General features: G+C 54.7%; 1 protein-coding gene across 5 annotated transcripts; it reads right to left on the bottom strand.

Annotated features, from left to right (window-relative positions):
* Positions 1-2,771: 2,771 nt before the first annotated feature.
* Positions 2,772-21,513, bottom strand: TNNT2 (troponin T2, cardiac type). 5 transcript variants are annotated; one of them, XM_063725903.1, is made up of 16 exons: positions 21,394-21,513; positions 16,997-17,047; positions 15,888-15,898; positions 15,770-15,784; positions 13,558-13,587; positions 11,918-11,983; positions 11,527-11,562; positions 10,591-10,624; positions 9,365-9,425; positions 8,945-9,061; positions 8,047-8,124; positions 7,041-7,151; positions 5,657-5,766; positions 5,031-5,121; positions 3,375-3,415; positions 2,772-3,007 (listed from the first exon to the last, which is right to left on the bottom strand). In XM_063725903.1, the coding sequence occupies exons 2-16, from the start codon at positions 17,035-17,037 to the stop codon at positions 2,962-2,964; spliced, it is 888 nt and encodes a 295-aa protein (XP_063581973.1). In that variant the 5' UTR covers positions 17,038-17,047; positions 21,394-21,513; the 3' UTR covers positions 2,772-2,961. The 5 variants fall into 5 exon arrangements, with proteins under 5 accessions (XP_063581973.1, XP_054379363.1, XP_054379361.1 ...); XM_054523388.1 differs by having other exon boundaries at positions 9,385-9,425; positions 13,558-15,898; positions 16,997-17,051; XM_054523386.1 differs by having other exon boundaries at positions 9,385-9,425; positions 13,558-15,898.

Here is a 21,513-nt window from a genome sequence, read left to right as displayed (position 1 = left end):
TGCACCCTGACACTCACTTGCTTTCTCCTCTGTCCTGGAATAGGACAAGGTCCCCTTCCCAGGCTCCACTTATGGACTAGTGCTCCAGGTTCCATGCAGACCAGGTGTCTGCAGATCTCCTGCCTAGAGGCAGCGCTTGGGTTAACCTGTGGTGTTCCTCTTAAGATGATGGGATGGGGACCTCAACTGGGTGAGGCCCCCATGGGGGCAGTGTCCGGGACACTCCGAAGTTCTTTCCTGAACACCAGGTGACCTTAGGAGAAAAGAGATTAAGTGGGACCTGGCCTTAGGGGCTGTTCAGAGTCGGAGGGCAAGGGTGTCTCCTGTGCCCACCTCTGGGCACAATTTTTTTTTTTTTGAGCGATTCCCCTGCCTCAGCCTCCCGAGCCCTACTACAGGCGTGCACCACCATGCCCAGCTAATTTCTTTTTTTGAGACGGAGTCTCGTTCTGTCGCCAGGCTGGAGTGCAGTAGAGACAGGGTTTCACCATGTTGCCCAGGATGGTCTTGATCTCCCGACCTCATGATCTGCCTGCCTTGGCCTCGCAAAGTGCTGGGATTACAGGCATGAGCCACTGCGCCCGGCCTGGGCACAATTTTTAAAAGAGAGACCACATCTACTAGAGCAGGGGTCCCCAACCTCTGCACCGCGGACCAGACTCTACCAGTCTACAGCCTGTTACGAACCAGGCTGCACAGCAGGAGGTGAGCTGTGGGTGGGTGAGCATGACAGCCTGAGCTCCACCTCCTGTCAGATCAGCAGCAGCATTAGATTCTCATAGGAGTGCGAACCCTACTGTAAGCCGTGCATGCGAGGGATCTAGGGTGCAAACTCCTTATGAGAATCTATTGCCTGACGATCTGAAGGGGAACAGTTTCATCCTGAAACCACCCCCACCCACCCACCCCTAATTTTCTTCCCCACCCCACCCCCCGTCCATGGAAAAACAGTCTTCCAAGAAACTGGTCCTTGGTGCCAAAAAGGTTGGGGACCGCTGCACTACAGAAATGATCACAAGGACCCTGCTGGGAGAGGGGGAGCAGGAGACAGGGCCCCAGACACACGGCACATCATGGCCTCCTGTTGCACCAAGGAGACACTGAGGCGAAGGAGGTGGAGCCAAGGCAGCAGCTGGGGGTGGGGTTGCAGTGCCCTTTTATGGGGAGAGGGGCTAGGGCACTGCCCCAGCTGTCCTATCCGGCAAACTGGGATAGTAGGGCTGGCACGTGCCAGGAGCTGCCAGTGGGTCTCTCAGAGCCCATGCTGAGAGCCCTCCTTGGGACTGAGGCCTGCATCCTGCTTCCCTGTCCATTTTGGGGGCATTTATGATGGAGCCTTCTTGTCCCCACCAGAAGATGCTTGGATTCTGCTAATAGCTATGTCTCTTCAAACACACCATGCTGGCTCTTGCTTCTCAAACTTTCTGTGTGCCGTTCCCAGCCCCACCCCTGACCTCTTCCCCTTGACTTCCCCCCCACCGCCCCACCCTCTGGTACTCAGCCTAGACACTCTTTCCTCCAGAAAGCCTTCCCACCTGCCAGGGCCAGGTGTGGTGTGTGGCTATGCCTCTCCCCAGCATTGCACCCCCCATCCTCTCCTGTCACCCAGGGCTGGGACCTCTGCTTGCTGTCTCCCTGCTGCTGGATGTGAGCTCTGTGAGCTCCATGAGCGATGAGCTGGCTTAAATCACAGCACCCCACACTCAGCACAGTGTCTAGCACATAGTTGGTGCTCAGGAGGTATTTGAATGGCTGACTGACTGAATGAATGAATGAATAAGAAATGAGGCTGAGACCCCAGGCTAAGCCCCTCCCTGTGGCCCAAGGACCATTTCCTCTTCATCTCTCACTACATGGATCCCAGTGCTTGGCACACAGCACAGGATAACATGTCTGCATTGTCTCCTGGGAGCATGAGAGCCACGCCTGCAGGAAGAGACCCGTCTAACAGAGTGTGGCATTGGATGGCATAGCTGTGACAGCGCATGCTCTAGCAAGCAGAAATGGATTTGCTCTGGCTGGGAGACCACAGGAAGCCTTTCCAGACACAGCTCATGAGGCACTTGCTGATGGGTGGCAAGTGAGGAGCCAAGGGAAGGAATCGGGAATTGGGAGAAAGTCCATGCCTGACAAAGAAATGGAGGGTCAAGAGAATGTGTCGTCTCAGGCTTTCCTCTGGAGAGGAGGATGGTGCCCTCTCATCGTTTCGTTGTCTTTCTGCCAACTGAAATCCATGCCACCAAGCTGTCCTCTTCAGCTCAGGACCCTGTGGTTTAAGCCCTCGAGGATGTGCAGATCATGGGAGGGGAAACTGAGGCACCCAGACTAACCCACACCTCTCAACAACTCAGGCCTGAACAGCTGCCCAATAAAACCAGCCTTTCTTCCTTCCTCAAGAGCTCCCTGTCCCTCAGACGCCTGGTTCCTAGGGCCCTGGCTAGGAGGAGAAAAAGAACGGGAACCATCCAAAGAGGCCTGCATTGTTCTCCAGTGAGTGACTCACACAGGGAACACTCCATCCCCCTCAACAGCATTTTTCCCATGTGCTGTTTTGGTGACTCCCAGGAGCTATGATCAGAAGCCCTTTCCACTGCTCCTGCCTCCTGGGCTGCACCCTGGGCCCTCCACCCTCTCGCCAGCTAGAGGCAAGCAGGGAGACCAGACAGGGGAAAGCTCCTTGGAGCTTGGCAGACACCGGGGACCTGTGAGACCAGGGTCTCGCTTCAGTTTCTCTCTCTCTGAAGGGGATGTGACAGAAATGCCAGTCAGTGTGTGGTGGCTTTTTATTACCGGTGTGGAGTGGATGTGGGGGCAGGCAGGAGTGGTGGCTCCCACCTAGGCCAGCTCCCCATTTCCAAACAGGAGCTGCCTGGGGTGCCCAGGAGGGCCCGGGAACTGGGGGAGTGCAGGCCGGAGACAGGTGCGAGTGAGGAACAGATCTTTGGTGAAGGAGACCGGGCTCTATTTCCAGCGCCCGGTGACTTTGGCCTTCCCGCGGGTCTTGGAGCTGCAGGGGAAGCAGGACGCAGTGACATGGAGACATAGGCAGGGTAGTAGGTCACCATGGGGCTGGGGTAGGACTGGGGTGCCAAAGGTGAGAGGAGCAGGATGGAGCTGCCTCCAGGGGCAGAATAGCGCAGCAGCCTGAGGCTGGAGAGAAGCTTCTCTGCCCCACATTTCACCCCCACCAGCAAGCAGAGGCCACAGGGAGAGAAGCACGAGGCCCCAGAGGAGCAAGAGAAGGAAACCTGTGGGCTGAAGCAGAGGAGGAAAGGCTGGGAGCCTGGGGCTCTCCAAGGAGGAATGGGATAGCTGGAAGGCAGGGAAGAAGGGGGCAGCGGGTGGGCTAGGTGAGAATGACCTCGGACACTTACACTTTCTGGTTATCATTGATCCTGTTTCGAAGAACATTGATCTGCAAGAAAAGTGGGAAGGACAAAGAGCAACACTGGAGCTGATTGGCTCAGGTCCCAGGTGGCCTGGGGATGGGGAGAAGGGGGCTGAGTGCAGCGGTGCAGGAGCAGAAGGAGAAGCATCAAAGAGTAGGAGGGGTTAGGATAGTTAAGGGTCAGGAGCGGCCCGTGTGCCACAGGCAGAAGCCAAGGAGAAGCTTCCAGGATGCCTCATGGGCCTCTCACTATGGGGTCCCAGGGCCATAGTAGGTTCAGGATATGAGAGTCCCATAAGGAGGGCCTCTGAGAGCCGGGCACAAAGCTGGCGGCTGTGTCATGGAGCTCTCCTAGCAGCCCAGCCCCAGACCCCTCTGGGGCACCCCTGCCCAGCTGCCCACCATCCCGGAAGCTGTGCCCTTTGAGGAGTAGCATCCCCATGCACCACCCCTGCAGGGCGCTGCTCCAAAGTTTGGCAAATCTGTGTCCTGTTGGCCAGTGCAGAGTTCAGTGTGGAACCAAAAGAAAAGAAAAAAGTGGAAGGCACAGGACTAGAGAGGCCATAACAATGGCTGACACCTGCTGAGCATTTAGTGGGTGCCAGGCTCTGTCCTGAGCACCTTCCCAGATATGAACCCATAGGGCTGCTATGAGGGTGTAGTAAGTTAATACATGGGACATGCTTGGAACAGTGGTTGGAATACTATAGTAATAATAACAATTAGTATTATCTCTGTAACCCTCACAATCACCCTCTGAAGTAGATTGTAGTGTTACCTGTGGAAATGGAGGCAAGGAACAGTGGACTAACTCACCCAATGTCACACAGCCAGTGAGGGGCACAGGTAGAAATTCAACCCAGGCATTATGGCTCCAAAGTCCATGCCATTGTCACCAGGCAATATGGCCTCTCTCCGTATTGGGAGGTGGGAGTGCCCTGTAGCCACTGCAGCCTGAGCCTGCCCAGGGAGGGGCTTCTTGCCCAGGGAGGAGTGGTTTGGCAGGAGCAGCAGAGGAGACCCTCCAGGGGAAGCTGAATTCTTCCCTTAGTTAGCAAAGAGGCCCTGGGACCGGGGCTGGGGGGTGGTGGGTAGGGAAGGACTGGCGCCCAGGTCTGAGCTCAGGTATGCAGCATCAGCGTCCTCTAAGCCATTTCCTTGCCTGGTGTCTGTTCGCCTAAGACCCTCATTAGTGCACACAGGACCCCGAAAGACTGTGGGCTTGAGGCTCAGCCTAACTCTGCCCACACCAGAGCCTTGGGTGTATGTGGGGAGAAGCACCTCTCTGTTGGCAGCCTTCCCCTTCCACTGGGGGTCCTGGCTTGGTGCATCCTGGTCCTTGTATCCAGCTCAGATCACTGAGCTGCTGCCTCGACGTGTTGGAGACCCCCAGGTTTGGAACCCCAGGAAAGTGTCTCTGCTCAGCCCCAGCGAGCTCTCAGACACTTCCAGCAAGCAGTCGTCAATGCGGTGGACATGGAACACTGCTGAAGGCCAGGCAGCAGGGGCAGATGCAGGAGCTGAAGGGGGCTGGTGGGGAATAGGGACAGGGACCCAGGGACCTGCAGCAGTATTATGGGACCCAGTGAACCAGGAGGAGCGTGAGATGGAGATGCTGGGCGGGGACAGCATGGCGGCCCACCTCATATTTCTGCTGCTTGAACTTCTCCTGCAGGTCGAACTTCTCTGCCTCCAAGTTATAGATGCTCTGCCACAGCTCCTTGGCCTTCTCCCTGCAGGAGCAAGGGTGGGAATGGGGAGGTCCAGTAAGGAAGGGCCCTCCTGGGCCTCCGTCCTGGTCCCGGCCCAGCCCCCTGGGTCCCAGCCCTCCTTCCCATCTCCAGGCCTGCCAAGGATACCCCAGCCCACCCCCTGGGCCTGACCCAGCCTGGGGACCAGACGGCAGCACCCAGTGCTCAGGAATGGACACCAGGGGCTGCCAGGGCAAAGTTCCAAGAACAAGCGGGGATCAGGAGAAGCCCTTCTGGCGCAGGAGAGCATCTAGTTCAATCCCCTGTCCTGACACCCGTGTGCAGGTGGGTAGATGAAGCTCAGAGGGGTGGGGCACCTGCTCAGCAAAGCCCAGAAAGCCCAGAAAGGAGTTGGCCCCACCTGCTGGGGCCCAGCTCTGGTCCCACCAAACTTGCCATGGGAAAATATGTGAGGCAGTCACGCCCTCTGGTGGCTCACAGCAAGAAGTGCCCACGGCCCGACCCCTCCCAGAGCAGATGCCGGCAGTGCCCCAGGACCACTCCTCCCAGCCCCCACCTCAGCTGATCTTCATTCAGATGATCGATGGCCAGCACCTTCCTCCTCTCGGCCAGAATCTTCTTCTTCTTTTCCCGCTCGGTCTGCCTCTTTCCGCTTTTCCGCTCTGTCTGAAGGGTGTGGGAAGCAGAGAAAACTGGCCAGACTGCCCCCTCCCTGTCCCCTAACCCTCCCCAAACCCTCTGGGGGTGAAGCAAGGCCTGCAGGAGGGCCAGGTTCTTATGCTCTTCTTCCTGCCACACCCCACACTACCAACTACGTGTATTCCCTGGGGAAACTGAGGCAGGGGCAAGGAGGATCACGTCAGTCTCTTCCTTCTTTGCCTAACTAATCTCTTTCACCTCTCACCAGCCTTCCCCCTCCCCAGCCAGCCCAATCTCTTCACTCCTCCCCTCCAGTAAGGCACCTTCCCCTCCCAGGGAGCTCCCCAAAACTATGGGGAGGAAGAAGGCTTGAGGTTTTTGGTACCCACCTGGGCCTGCTAAACCGGGAAACCATGAGAGAGAGGCCCAGAGAAAAAGACCCAAGACCGCAACAGAGACACAGAGAGAAGGCGGGAAGACAAAGGCAAGGAGAGACATGGAAGAGAAGATTCAGACACTCGCTGTAGTCAGCTGGGTTTACTAGGACGTGGGTCTGGGGGTTACAGCAGGGGCTGTTTGATAGCATGAAGACTTTGATGCCAAAGTCTTGGCTGGTGTGGTCACCATGGGGGCAGAGGCAGGGGGTGGCCTGGTCCTGAGCTAGGGACTAAGCTGGAAATCCAAGAAAATGTTTTGATTCCTTCACTACCTAGAGAAAATCAATTTCGCATATCCCTCCTCCCTTGAGAATGGAGAATCTAGGAGGAATGGGGCACAAAAGTTAGGGATCGAGAGTGAGTTTCCAGGAACAAACAACCTCACATCCGTGTGGCACATAGACACTTCCCATGGTAGCTCATTTGAGCTTCTCAAAGCATCAAGGCAGGCAATATGAGTGCCAGTTGAGGAAACTGAGGCTCAGAGGTTGCAAAAGGTCACACAACTGTGTGTGGCAGAGCTGGGTCTCCAACTAGAGCTCTGACTCTAGGCACAAGGCTCTCCCAGCTGCACCCAGCCTCCTTGGGGGCTCCTGAGCACTGCTGGGGCCAGGCATGGGGGGCACCATTGGTGCCCCAGGCTCTGCCTGTAGCCCCCTACCCCAGCAGGCCCCTCCTAGTGCAAGCCACAGTCAGGCTGAAAACCAGCTCAGGGGCTGGGCATGAGAAGACCTCAGTCTTCCACCCACAGCAGCTGGAAATCTCTTCCTGGGATCTGACCTAAAGTCTACCTGCTGCAGTGGACACCTCATTCCTCAGGGCTATACCAGGATCTCCTGGCGACCCCTGCTGCTCCCCACCTACCTTCTGGATGTAACCCCCAAAATGCATCATGTTGGACAAAGCCTTCTTCTTCCGGGCCTCATCCTCAGCCTTCCTCCTGTTCTCCTCCTCCTCTCGTCGAGCCCTCTCTTCCTGATTTACAGCAAGGAGGAAGAAAGCAAATTAGGGGAAAGGATTGGAAACCCTGATTCTGGGCTGAAGCTTGTGGTCTTTATGGGTGAGTTCAGCTTTCTCTCCGCTGGGCAAGGAGCTTTCTGAGAGGGTAGCTCCCAGCACAGAGCTGGCCCACAGGAGTCCACTGACTGAGAAATGACTGCGTGAATGAATGAGGTCCTGATTCCCAAACCAGAAGTCTCATCATCCCCTCAAGCTGGGAGTGCCCCTGGAAGACCTGTTGCTCTGGAAATGCCTTCAGCAGCTGCACAGGAAGAGAGCTACAGGGCCTTCAGTTCCCACGAAGTCTGCACTGGGGAAGGGATGAGGGCTGGAGAGTCTTATAAAATAACACGTTCATAAGGACGCAGGCGTTTCTCTCTTGTTTGCTGATGTATTATCAGAGCCAAGACAATGCCCGGCACTTCCTAGGTTGATATTGATATTGTCTCTTTTTTTTTTTTTTTTTTTTTTTTTTGAGATGGAGTTTCACTCTTGTTGCCCAGGCTAGAGTGCAATGGCATGACCTCGGCTCACCACAACCTCCGCCTCCCGGGTTCAAGTGATTCTCCTGCCTCAGCCTCCTGAGTAGCTAGGATTACTGGCATGCACCACCACACCTGGCTAATTTTGTATTTTTAGTAGAGACAGGGTTTCTCCATGTTGGTCAGGCTGGTCTCGAACTCCCAACCTCAAGTGATCTGCCTGCCTTGGCCTCCCAAAGTGCTGGGATTACAGGCTTGAGCCACCGCACCCGGCCAATATTGTCTCTTGACTGATTTCATTCATGTCGATGAATAGAGAGGGGCCTGGGGGCCCAGCAGGAGCTGGGAGCATGGGGGACCTCCATGGGCCTGGGCTGGGGGTCACTCACAGCCAGGCGGTTCTGCCGCTCCTTCTCCCGCTCATTCCGGATGCGCTGCTGCTCGGCCCGCTCTGCCCGACGTCTCTCCTAAGGAGAAGAGCAAAGCCCACCCAGGTGTGCATAGGGAGAAGGTGACATCGCAGGTACAGAAACCTGCATGGATGGAGTGGCAAGGGAATTCCTGGGGGGGGGGGTTCCTTCTAGAGTCTTGAAGCAGTGGTGCCCGGCCTCCAAGGGCCTCCACTTTCAACCAGCTCCACGGACGTGCACACCAGGGTACCTGCAGTGACCCACCTCCAACATTCCTCGTGGTGAGACCGCCCTCCACAATTGGGAAACATCAGGCAGGCTCCTCCTGAGCTCTGCCCCCACCTCCATCCCACCCTGCCCTGGCAGCTGCTCTGTGCCATATGCTTGGATAGATGGCCAAGTCATTGCTCCAGCCAGAGCAGCATGTCTGTGGGAAGGCAAGTTTGATGGGGAGAAACAAAAGCAATCAAAGCAGCCTCCACGCTCTGCAGGAGAAGGATGTGGGATTCTGCAGGTCACACTCCCCTTCGTCTGTGGGGGAAGAGAAGGCAAGGGGAGGGGTGGCGCAGCAGGCCTGTGACCAACCAGTCCACAGCCCGGGCCTGGATTAGGCCCTGGGGGAGGCCTGAAACAGATCAGACTCAGCTCTGGCAGTCAAGGAGCATCCAGTCAGATGGGGAGGGAAGGCAGGGACCCAAGAAACCAGTCAGGGCTGCAGGAGCTGTGCAGAGTGCTGGAGGGCCTCTGAAGGAGAGCTCACACCTAGCTGGGTTTGAGACACCGAGGAAGGCTGTCTGGAGGAGGTGGAGCCTCACAAAAGGGATGGAGGACAGACTGGGCAATCAGAGAACGTTAGGTGGGCAGACTGGACACCTACGATCCTGTCTTTGAGAGAAACGAGCTCCTCCTCCTCCTTCTTCCTGTTCTCAAAGTGAGCCTCGATCAGCGCCTGCAACTCATTCAAGTCCTTCTCCATGCGCTTCCGGTGGATGTCCTGTGGGTGGACCACTGCAGCTCAGAGGCTGCCACTCCAAAGAGTCCAGGGGAGAGATGGGTGGGCTAGACACCCCCGCAACACAGTGCAAAAGACCTCTGGCAGGGCCTGGCATCTGGCCAGGGAAGGGGTAACTATGGCCTGAACCCAGGACCATGCTCCTGGGCGGGCACCCAGCCTGGCTGGTGCTGCACCCCATCCCACCTGTGCTCTACCCCAGCCCAAGGTCACAAAATCTCTGTCACTGAGGGCCCTTGGGACTATCCCCAGCCCAGGCCTGCTCAACCCACAGCCACCGCTTACATCAAAGTCCACTCTCTCACCATCGGGGATCTTGGGAGGCACCAAGTTGGGCATGAACGACCTGTTGGAGAGAGGAATAGTCAGTGAGCATCAGCCCCATTCTGGACCCAGGGACTGAGGGTGTCCAGGACAGGCAGGGCCCTGCTCCTTCCTAGAGAATCTTCCAGGACTGCCCCGACCAACCACAGCAATGATAGTAACACTGACGTCAACAATGGCAGTCCTCAGCCTTGCTCAGCACCTGGGAATGCACAAAGGTCTTTCACATATGCTATTTCACTTCATGCTCATGATATGCCCATGAAGTAGGTACCATTAATCTCAGGAGAACTGAGGCTCAGGGAGGTAGAATGACTTGCTCAAAGCCATACAACTTGGAATCAAAGAAGCTGTGACAAGATGGCATGCTTGTTGGACTCCAAATCCCCTGGTGGACCCCGCAGAAACTCGCCATGAACCTGGGAGTCTTGCAGTTTGGTCCTGGTCCCAACACATACTGAGACCCAGGGGGTTCTCTGATTCTTCGTGTCCCCATCTGCCCTCAGGTGTGTGGAGCTGAAATGAGATACCACAGTGCACAAGAGGCCAGGAAGGGGAAAGGCACTGGGCAAATAAATGGATCTGGGATGTCTTGGGCTGATTTCAGAAGGCCCCACTGAAATGGGAAGAGCCTGTGAGTGGGCAGAGGTGCCATGGGTCAACCTCTGCTGGCGGGTTGGCATCACAAAAAGGGAAATGCTCCCTATCCCCCAGTCCCCCCAGCATACACCACCTTCAGGTGGGCTTCACCTGTGTGGCACCAAGCTGCCCTGCCCTCTCTCAGCTCTCTGAAGCCGCCATGCCTATGCTGGCACGGTTTCATTGTTTGGCTCCCCACAATTTGCTTCCCTTTATCCCAAGGTCCCACCTCAGTCATGGAGGAGGGTGTTCTGGCCATACTGTGAGAGAGGAGAGTGTCTGTTCAGGGCCCTTCCTTTAGAAGAACATAGCCCTGTCCCTGCTAGGGTGCACAATTGGTGATGGAGTGTTGGGTGGAATTCAGCCCTCACTCACTCCCTTAGGAAGAGACGCTTGTGCAGTACACAACTTGTACAACTGTACTGTGGTGGTCTGTGCCCACCAAACCCCCAGCCCGTGTCCACTGCCCCATACTGCACCCTGTTCCATCGTCATCCTCTCTCCCTGAGCCTCTGCTCCCGGCTCTACCCAGGTGCATCCCCACTCACCTGGGCTTTGGTTTGGACTCCTCCATTGGGCCATCTGGAGGAGACAGAAGCACACAGCCATGGGTCAGGGGGCCCCAGACATGGTCCCAACTCCACCCTCGATGAGCTAGACCTCTGTGGATTTCCATTTCCCCATCTGCACAGTGAGTCCCTCCCGGCACCAGGGAGCCCTGATTCCAGGAGCATCCAGGAGAATGAAGGCAGCGGGGGCTGCAGATGCCACACTCCCTCTCCCATAGAGTTCTGCAGGGCACACACTCACGCAGTATGGAACTTCACACAGAGCCTTCTCTCACTCACCAGTTCTGGGCAAAGCAATTTTGCTTCTCTTGTGCTTCACAGTGAGGAGGCCTTTGGAAAGGTCCCCAGGGGTCCTGGCCCTAGAATCCCCTCCCAGGTCTTTGCCTTCTTCGTTACCCCCTGGACTTCCTGGTGGCCACAGGGCAGAAGCTGATGACATGATTCCAAGCCCCAGCTGGTTGTCCCTTCCCCTTTGGAGAAGTGACTGGGACCACCTAGAACCCTAGTGAAGGCTGCAGCATGACTATGACTGCAGCAATGACCCAGCATGACCATCTATGCATTGGGATTTCATCCTACGGACACCACATCCTACAAGTGATTTCACCTAAGCTCTAGGAGCTTCAAGTGTGGATATGACTTCTGGGTCCCATTGCTCTGTCCAGACCAGGGGGCTGGACAATGGTCCCCTCTCCCACTGGGTGCCACCAATGCAGCTTCTCTGGGAGGAGAAGGGGCAAAGTTGAAAGCTCAACATCTAAAACTTTGGAAGTGCCACCAAGTTCTGTCCTCTCCTCTCCCAAACCCTCTCAGTGCACATCCACTTCCCTGGAAAGAGCACTGTGGGCATTCTCCTCCAAAGCTGCTGTGAGGGGTTCTTTTACCTCCCTTGTACCTCTCTCCTGATATCCTTACCTTCAGCCTCCTTCTCTTCCTCTTCTTCTTCATCTTCTAAATGAAACATGAGAAATCAATCAAGGTCCTTGTTCTGAGCTCAAGTCCCCCCCTCCACCACCAGCAAGAGCCTCCCCCACAGATAAGTCCTAGCCAAGATGCACTCTGTTGGTTTTTGGGGCCACAGAGCTGTCTCTCACACACACACTCCCCTGGACCCAAGACTGCCTGACACAAGAGAAGCGCTGGGTCAACGTTTGTTGATTGGGCAATCAATGGTTGAATCTTAGTCGATAGGAGAATCAGGTGCACATGGGAAAGCCTGTTCTGGGGGGTTTCTTACTGCCTCAGGAATGGCTCCAGGGGCTCTCACCACCCCCTGAGGCCCCTGCACCCTCATCCAGAGACTTACCTTCTGCCCTGGTCTCCTCAGTCTCAGCCTCTGCTTCAGCATCCTCTTCCGCTGCCTCCTCCTGCTCTGGAGAAGTGAAGCAGACAGAGTGAAGAAGCAGGCCCCACTCTATCAGGCAGAACCCAGAGCAGAGAATGGGCAGCGAGGAGTGGGGATCGGGGTCAAGACGTCTAGGTCCAGATGAATTTGGGGGCAACCAACGTGCTGGGGGGCTGCCATTCTTGGTTTTGACTGTCGGCTACCTCCCGCCACCCAGCTTAGCCCCACTCATCCCGGCAACCTCCCTGATGATGGGACTCCACCTCATTCCCCAACTTTCCAGCCCAGAAGTTCCACCCCGTGTCTGGCACCACAGAACATGCCCTGCTTAAGCTGAGGTGTCCGGAAGCTCCTGTCCTGAACCTAGTGACTCTAGACACCCTCAATCCACATCTCAAAGAAACCAAAAGAGTACGACTGTGTGGCTGGATGGCACACCCAACATCTGGATCTTCATACTATCCAGACAGTGGGCAGGATTTTTCTATTTTCATCCATTTGTTTGGCAGGATGTGGCCCCCATCTCAATCAGGCACTTGGAGTAGACAGACAGACAAACAGATAAGGGAGACAGGATGCCGCCTGGCCTGGGCTGTGCCTGTAGGAAGCGTTCTGTGATGCCTGTTCACCGATGCACTGGGAAGTGGGTGCCTCTTGGCAGAGGGAGAAGAAAAAGCCTCAGGCAGGAGGAAGACACCATCATGGGAGAAGGGTTGGCCTTCATTTCCTCTGTCCTCCCTTCCCAGGTCTGAGTCCTCTCTGAAACCTGGAGATGCCTTTTATTTGATCCCTGCAGGAGTCTTACCTCAGAATGATCCTTCTAGAAAGTGTGAAAGCAGAGGGCTAGCAAGGAAGGACATGGCCATTGTGGGGTCCACCTTTAGGCCACCTCTGCCACCTCATCTGAAGTGTCATTTCTCTGTACAATACACCCCACCCCACCCAGTGGCCCTGCAACATCCCAAGGATGGGAAGCTTACTGCCTCCCCAACCCACCTACTGCATCTTGAGATACAGCTGTCAGAATGCACTTTCTAAAATTAAGCGCTGGTCTCACTCCCTTGCCTTGGTCCTGTGCTCCCCATCAGCAGGGCGCATCTGAAGGCTGACGTCATGTCCTTCCTGCTCTGGCTATTTCCAGTCTCCCCGGCTGCTCTCCAGAGGACTCTGTCCCCAGAACCCCCAACCAACACCTGGCCACCCTGTCTGGCGCTGTCCAGCTCCTAAGGAGGGCCCAGCACGGAACACTGGGATGTGCGCGGGGGCAGGGTGGTGCTGCTGTCTTCCAGATGCTGGACCCCCTCTATGGCCACATTTGGAGCAGCTTGGGAGACCAGCTAGCTTGGGTCCCTCCCACTGCCCAACCCAGGGGAAGGATCCAGGAACCAGGAAGAGGAGCCAGTGACCCTGAAGTTCAGGCATGATGAGCAGCTTGGAACTGTGATCCTGGCCCCTGGGAGGCAGGGGAGGAAACGACTGACCCACTCCATCCCTGCACCCTACTCACACCCCCCAGCCCCCAGAGGAGGGCCCCTGGACAAGGAGGCTGCACTCGGGACAGCAGGCAGCAGAAAGCACCACAGAAGGAAAGGCTGTACTACCGTCTTCGTCCTCTCTCCAGTCCTCCTCTTCTGAGGTTCAGGGAGTGGCCGCAGCAGAGGGGAAAAGCAAGACAGGTTAGTCTGGGAGCAGAGAGCCCGGGGCAGGAGCAGCCGCCCAGCGCAGTGGTTTTAAGAGTGTGGGCTTTGGAGTTAGGCCAGCATTCCAATTCCCAAGCCACTACTTTCCAGCAACAGGGGCAACTCTCAGTTACTTCCCTGAGCCTCAGGTGCCTCATCAGTAAAATGGGAATCATTCTACTCACTTCTCAGCCGTGGTGAGGACTGAATGACCTAGCTTGCATAGAGCGCCCAGCAGGTGCCTGGCACAAGAGGAGCATGCGATCTGTGGTAACTGCAATGCCTCTAGACGACAGAGCCTCGGCCTCCTTCTTACTAAGACAGAGGCCCCTAAAGAGCAGAGAGTGGGGGACAATTCACTTCCATCAAATTTCCTGCCCTCAACGAGCCTGCCCATGTTCCTGCTCTGAATGAGGCTCTTGGGTATCCTGCAAACTATGTCCAGTTTCCAGGAGTCACACTTTAGAAAGCCTCACTGGAGAGCCTGGCCCCAGGGTAGATTTGCCCGGCCTGTTGAGAGGATGCTGCCCCATCTAAGAAGGGTCCAGCATTATAAACCTAAGGAAAGAGGCTGCATCTGCAATAGTTGTTCTATGTACAAATATCTGCCCAAAAAAAACAGTTCTAGCAAGTGGAACAATTCCTCTCCTGGAAGAAGGACACCTGGCATTATCTATCCTGCAGGCTTAGTGGACACCCACCTAGACGTTGCTCTCTCTTGATCATTTGCAGCCAGAGCCTCAACTGTGTGGGAAGCGGGTCTCGTCTATTCATGGCAAGCAAGGCAGATGCTACATGGCTCAGGCCCCAGCACAGTGGAGAATGACTCTGTTAACTCACAGCCAAATTCTACTGTGTGTGGCAGGCAGATTGGTCCCAAGTCCAGAGATCTATGTCTCAAACTCCACCACCCCAAACCCATTATAAGGTAGTGGAAAATCCTCCAAAACAAAGGAAGGGCTATCATATCAAGAGTCTGTTCAGGGAACACAGCAGAATTTGGAGCCAGCTAGATTTTTTTATTCAAAAATATATTTCTGATAGCTTCTGAAGTATCTGGTGTTCCTTAAAAACCAAAAAAGACGCCTGTGGCCTCCTTCAGTTTCTCCCATGAATTTCTCTTCTGTCTCCTCTTTGGCCAGACACCCCTGGAACAGCCCTAAATGTGCAAGAGGGTCCCCATTTTCCCTAGGAGCCATGGGGAGCAAGGGCGGGGCCACCTGGGCTCCCTCCTTGGACCTTCATAGAGACCCTTCTCCTAATATCTACACGCCACATGCTGAAGTGATACCTGAGCCACTAAAAGGCAGGGTCCACCTGCCTGGGGTGCAGGGGGAGGACTGGAGTGAAGCCTCTGAATCATTTCCATGTGCCAAGCTCTCAGGAAGAAGGGAAGGTGAGGGCGTTCTTTCAGGGAGATGTGGGACCCACAGCTGAGGAGGGCAATGGGTTAACCGATCAGAACAGGAGCAGCAAGAGGGGCCTCTGCAAGCTCAGAATCATGACAAAGCTTCATGCCGAGATAAGACGTCTCAGATCACTGAGCAATTTCATACTCACAATCGCATTTGAGAAATTACTAAATGGAATCTTTTGGGGCGTATCATGGCATTGTGGTTATGGTTTTTAAGTAGTGCTTATCTCTTAGAGATACTGTGTAGTGAAATCTTGAAGCATGAAATGACATGGTGCCTGGGAACAATTTTGGATGTCTGCTCCAAAATAACTGGTGGAAGGCAGAGTATAGAGGAAAGAAGATTGGCCCTAAGATGATGATTGTTGAAGCTGGTAACGGGTACATTGGGCAGGGGGAGCATTATTATTATTATTGCTACCTTTATATGCATTTAAAATTTCCCATGATAAAAGGGAGAAGAAGCAAAAAAAATTGGGAAAAGTGATCATTGTGTTTAAAGCAAATGGCAGACAGAAGAGACAGGTTTAAATCCTTTGCCTCAAGACTCAAGCAACCCAGGTAGGACTGATTCCCATTTTAGAAGGCACTGTTGTTGGAGGATCTTGCTCAGCTGAGAGTGAGGAGCAGGGACGGATGAGCTGCTTTCCCAGGGCTCCCAGGATTTCCACATTGCTGAGCCTGCCCCTTTATGGCTCTCCACCTGCCTAAGGTACATACCTTCAACAGCTGCTTCTGCTCAGAAGAGAAGTCCAAGCAGCAAGAGAAGAGAGAAGAGGTGGGTCAGTTTCGAACCAGGCTGTCTTTGATCCAAATGAGTACACACGTTTACGCTTACCTTCCTGCTCCCTGAGAGCAACAGGAAACACTGTCAGTAGCTCGCACACAAGCACATGCAAACACACATGCCTGCACACACATGCACACACGCGTGCCTGCACACACATGCACACACAGGCTTGCGCACACTGGCCTTTCCCCAAAGATAATCCCCCTTTTTTTTCCCTTGTTGCCTAGTGGAGTCCACGCTGCTCTGCCCACCTTGCAATGACACCCGCTAGCCTGGCCTGCCCTTCTCATGCAGGACTGCCTCCTACCATTCTCTGCAAGCCTCCGCCCCAGCCAGCTTGGTCTCACCAGCGTTCCCTCACTTACTCTTTCCATCTTTGCCCAAGCTGTACCCCTTTCTAGAAAGTCCTGCCCTCTCCCAAATCTCTTATCTCTCCAAATTCTACACAGGTAGGACCTGCCTTCTCCACACAGCCCCCTGACTATTCCAGCCCCTGATCTCCCTCTCCTCAGAACTCCTGCACTACCAACAGCCCGCCCTCCACACCGGGCCCAATTTGCTAATTTCTTCCCCCAGTTTATGTCTTAACATCTCAACAAGAGAGTAAGTTCTGTAAGGGCAGTAGCCGTGCCTATACCCCTGTCTCCTCCCTGGTGACCACTATCCTCCATAGTTATCGGATTGGCTGTGTCCCACCCCCTGGTTTCCCTCTGGGACAGGACTGTGGGCAGGGCACTGTCAGGAGAGAGTAGGGATCCAAGACGGGGTGATAACACTGGGTTCTGAGCTGGGGTTTGGGGGGCATAATCAGCTCTGTGCCTCTGGAGAGTCATTGAACCTTCCTCAGTCAGTTTCAGGAGACCCAACATCTCAGCTTCTCTGTTCATGGCCCCTAGCCAAGACTGGCCAAGGACCCTGATGACCCTGGAGCTGAACCTCTGTGCTTCCCAAAGTCCGTCGGCCTGTGCTTTGCCTGGGATCTACCACCCAGGGGTATAGGAGTGGAAAGGAAATGGCTATATCTCTCCTCGGGGTGCCCAAAACACACACAGCTACTTCTACCCAGAATCCTAGGGACAGCTGGGAGGCTCCTGGACCAAGTGTCAGGGCAGCGGGGGGAGAGGGCCCCACTCAGGCAGGATGCTCCAGATACTCACTCCTCCTCGTACTCTTCCACCACCTCTTCCGTGTCAGACATGGTCTCTGCTCTTCCTCCAAAAAGAGAAAAAAGTCAGTGCAGGTACAAAGGGAAGCCTGCCTTCCTCAGAAGAGCTCTGGCCCCCATTGTACAGAGATCAGAGAGGCCTGGGGTGAATCTAGTTCCACCCCTCATGAGCTGTGTGACCTGCAACAAAAAGCCTGTTTCCTCCCCTGCTGGGGGAGATAGTGACACCCACATGGCAGCAAGGCCACCTGCTGATGTCCACTTCATTCCTTGCCCCTGAACAGGCAATACTGCCTGGGATGCTGCATTTCCATTTGTGACACTCAAGACAATGTCTGCAGTTTCTCAACCTTTCCGTCCACTCTGCCTGCCCCCACTCCACAGAATCTGTTTAGCACTGCACAAATCTTCACTGCAAAAAGGCTCACTGCAGCCTCAACCTTCTGGGCTCAAGCGATTCTCCCACCTCAGCCTCCTGAGTTGCTGGGACTATAGTTGTGCACCACCATGCCCAGCTAATTTTTGTATTTTTAATAGAGCTGGGATTTTGCCACATTGCCCAGGCTGTTTCGAACTCCCAGGCTCAAGGGAGCCTCCTGCCTCAGCCTCTTGAAGTGCTGAGATTACAGGCGTGAGCCACCGCACCCATTCCATGTGTGCTGGACAAAAGTGAGACCTGGACAAAAGGTCTTTGGGCACCCCAAGAGACCAGCCTGGACAAAAGAGTGAGACCTTGTCTCTAAATAAATAAATAAAAGCACACAGGAGGGATCCTTGTGGTTTGGGATCTTTTCAGTATGTCGACTGTGGCAATGGATACATGAACCTACACAGGTTAAAGTTGTTTAGAGTTTCACGTACACATGGTGCAATTGTGGACAAATCTGAATAAGATCATAGATTGATTGTATTGATGTCCAATCTTGGTTTTGATATTGTAGTAGTTTTGCAAATGTTGCCCTTGGGAGAAACTGGGCATGGTGTGTAAGGGCTCACTATTAAAGAGAACTGTGTATTAGTCTTTAATTATCTCAATGAAAATTCCGATTAAAAAAATGTTCCCCCAGGGAACTCATTCTGAGCTCATCTTCTCACTGCACCGGGAACAGATAATCTAGATTCAGATCCTCTTCCATTAGCTTGCTGAGGGTGTTTAGGCGAGTCTTTTTAACATCTCCAAACCTCAGTCCTTTCTCTGTCTCATGGAGATAAAGTGTACACATCCTGGCTACTCAGGGTCTTTACGAGGCTCCAGTTGACATTAACAAAAGGGGAAGGCATTAGGCAACGTCAGGTGTTACAGTGCGCGTGTAATCACAGGGAGGGGGCAGAGAGCAAGCACTTGAGTGTGAGACTAATCTCGTTTTGAATGCTGGCTCCAGCATGCGTTTGCCTGCGACCTTGGCAAGGTCACTTAACCTCCCTACATCTCAGCTCCCTTTGCTGTGAAATTGCTGCTCTTCTCGGGTAGGTGTGAGGAACAGAGCTGGTGTGAAGTGTAGGCATTCAGCTAATAACTACTATGACCCAACCCTCCTGGGCCATGACAGTGCACTGCTCCAGGGACACAATCATGTTGTTTGAAACGTGAACAGCATCCTCTGTTGTAGTGCAATATGCCAGCCCCACAGCCTTCCTGATGTTGGCTTCCAAGGGAGAGAATAGACAGGGTGATGTGAGAGCGAGGCTAAAGTGAGGCAGGAGAAGAATCCAAATGATGCTCAGGAACACCCTCCAATGCTTCTCCTCTGCTGCCCGCCTCCTGCCCCACTCACACCTGCCAGCGCTGCAGCACCAATTTCAGACCCAAGCCTCAGGATGAGGACAGAGGCACATAGACAATCCTGCTCACTCCCTCAACACCTCTCCCTGCACATCCCCCCATAGTGGCTGAGACCAACCCTAGGCAATCTTCGGTGGACATCCAGCAAGAGTCAGGGCTCTGGTTGGGTGGGGTGATGTCCAGAGGCTGAGCCATTCCAAGGGAGCTGCCACTGCCCAGCTGCCCCTCTAGGTGGAGACTTCCTCAGACTCAGCACCCACTGCAGCCCTGGATTGACTGTCTTTAGACCCTGTTCCCATTATGTCCAGTTCGGCTGGGTTAGAAACAAGCATGGCTGCAGCGGAGTGGTCCTTCCCTTGCTCCCTCTACTGGAGGAGGGTGAGGACAGTGAGGGAGGAGCCTTGCTTACAGGGAGCTCTGGACCGCAGCTCTGAGCCACTTTTTTGCCCCAACCCCCAGGGTGGGGTGGGTGGGTGAGAAGAAGAGACATCAAATGTGTGAGGTGCTATAATGGGGGATCAAGCCTCATTCTGCTGAAAAAAAGACTCAAACCCCAGAGGGTCTCCAAATAGGTCTTAGGACGAGCATGGCCAAAGAGAATAGCCTTCCTAACCCTGGGATGGGTGGGGGTGACAAGTGTTACCCAAAGCCCCAGGGGAGCGGCCAGAACTAGTGACTTGAGAACTTGAGGAGCTCCTACCTGAGCCCCAGGAGGAGCCTGTCCCTCAGTGGGAGGGAGAAAATTCTCAGAGGAACCGTGCATGGCCAGCCTGGGCGCATAGCTTCTAGCTTTCTCTCTCCTCTCCTACCCTCCCCTTCCACCAGTTCAGAGCCACTGGGCATGGTGCTGGGGGCTCACAGGAGGACAGAGCAGCTTGGACTCCTCTGCCTGTTCCTGGGGGCACCATCCAGCTCCCAAAAATAGCATGCAGACATGGAGGATGGAGGAGGGTTTTCAGCCAGCCCAGAGGACACCACCATGCCAGTGGCTCAAAGGCAGGACCTGATGCAGGGGAAAGAGGTGGGCTGAGACTGGGGGCTGCAGAATGGGAGAGAGTCAAGAACCTGGCAGGGCAAGGGACCAGAATGTCCTGAAACACCTGCGTCCTCACACCCAAGTCCCACCCACTTCCACAGGCAGCTTTCTAGCCTAATACGTTCAGAGCCAACACGCGTTGGAAGCCTAACATGTTCACAGGGTCACCTTTCTTGGGGAGTAAAGCAAAGACAATAGAAGGCATAAAGCATACTGACCTTGGGGTCAAAAAATCTGGGCTTAAAACCCAGATTTTGCTGTGTGGCCTTATTTAAGTCACCTAGCCTCTCTGACTTCAGTTAACCAACTACAAAACAGAAGAGCCTTGAGTTCTGTCCTTGTAGAAACAGTCTCTGAGTTTCTGAGAAACACAGGCCCCACCCCTCAGTCCTTGTCCCCAGCACTCGACTGGGATTTTCCTAAGCCAACAGCTGTTAGTCCACCAGGAGAGTGGGGGTAAGGAGATGGGGAGAGGGCAGGAGGAGTGGAACTGGGGGTCAGAAAGTAGGAGGCAGCCGGCAACCTGATCCTCTCAGATTCCACTTTTGCAGAGAGAAGGAAGATTTGCCCTCTAAGACATGGGTCAGAAAAGGAATTTGGAAGGGCAGGTAGCTTCCCAGCTACAGCAGGCCAGGAATGTGCTCTGAAATTCCTTACACACCAGGCAACCCCCTCCCTGAATAGTCCTCAGCCTGCCCAGGAGAAACTAGAAACCAAGGGAATCTTTCTCTACCACTGCTGGGCACAGAGCAAGGCCTGTCCCAAGATGGGGTGTTGGGGTGGGATGGGACAAGGGTTACACTTACGGGGACCCAGGTTAAACCCTTTAATGCCAACCAGCTGTGCTCACACCCTAGGACAGGTTCTCCCAGTGGGGCCTTTCCCCATCTGCCCCGCAAGTGCAGCTCAGCTCAGGGTCCTCTCTGGGAGGGAATGGCACTGAGTCAGCGGCATCAAATGGAATTCCCGTGTCGGCCTGGAGAGGCGCTGCAGAGGACCCTGCACATCTGGTCATTCTCAGTGCTTCCAGGACAGTTTCTGGGTTCCTGGCCTTGAGAATATGACCAGGAGACTCACCTGACTGACAGGGCTGCAGTCTCACTCTGCTCTCTGGGGCTCAAGAAGGACCTGCCTGGAAAGGTATAGGTGACCCTCGGCCTGGAACAAGTAATTTAGGGGAGTCTCTGTTGGTTAGAGCCTCATTGTATTTAGAGCAGGCAGAGGCCTAGCAAATATTTAGCCCACTCTACAGATGAGAAAACTGAGGCCTGGGGAGGGAAAGTGAGTCATCCAAGAGTTTACAACTCTACATCTTTAGTGGCAGGTCCAGGACTCCAACCCTAGTCTCCAATGGCTACCATGGGATTCTCTCTTTCTCTCTGCTCTATTGTACCAATCTTGGAGCCCAGTCCTGGCAACCCGTCCTCTGAAGTGTGGCCTCCACCGGGAGGGGCCATGGACTTTTGTGGACACGGGTGGACTCTGGGTAAATATGCCAGGGCCCAAGACCCTCACATCTCCCCGTCCATTCTCTGCTGTCCTCTTCCCCAGAGCCCTGCCCGAGACTTACCTCAGAACAGCAGCTGCCGACAGATCCTGGAGGCGTCTGCTCAGCCTCAGCAGGGACTGGGTGAGGCAGAGGATGGAGAGGGCTTTAAGCAGGCATGTGGGCTGGGGCCTGGTGAGCCAG

This window comes from Pongo abelii, chromosome 1 (assembly GCF_028885655.2).
Source record: "Pongo abelii isolate AG06213 chromosome 1, NHGRI_mPonAbe1-v2.0_pri, whole genome shotgun sequence".
In the NCBI taxonomy this organism is placed as follows: Eukaryota; Metazoa; Chordata; class Mammalia; order Primates; family Hominidae; genus Pongo; species Pongo abelii.
The sequence above is the reverse complement of the archived record's forward strand: the minus strand, read 5'-3'. Positions and strand labels throughout refer to the sequence as shown.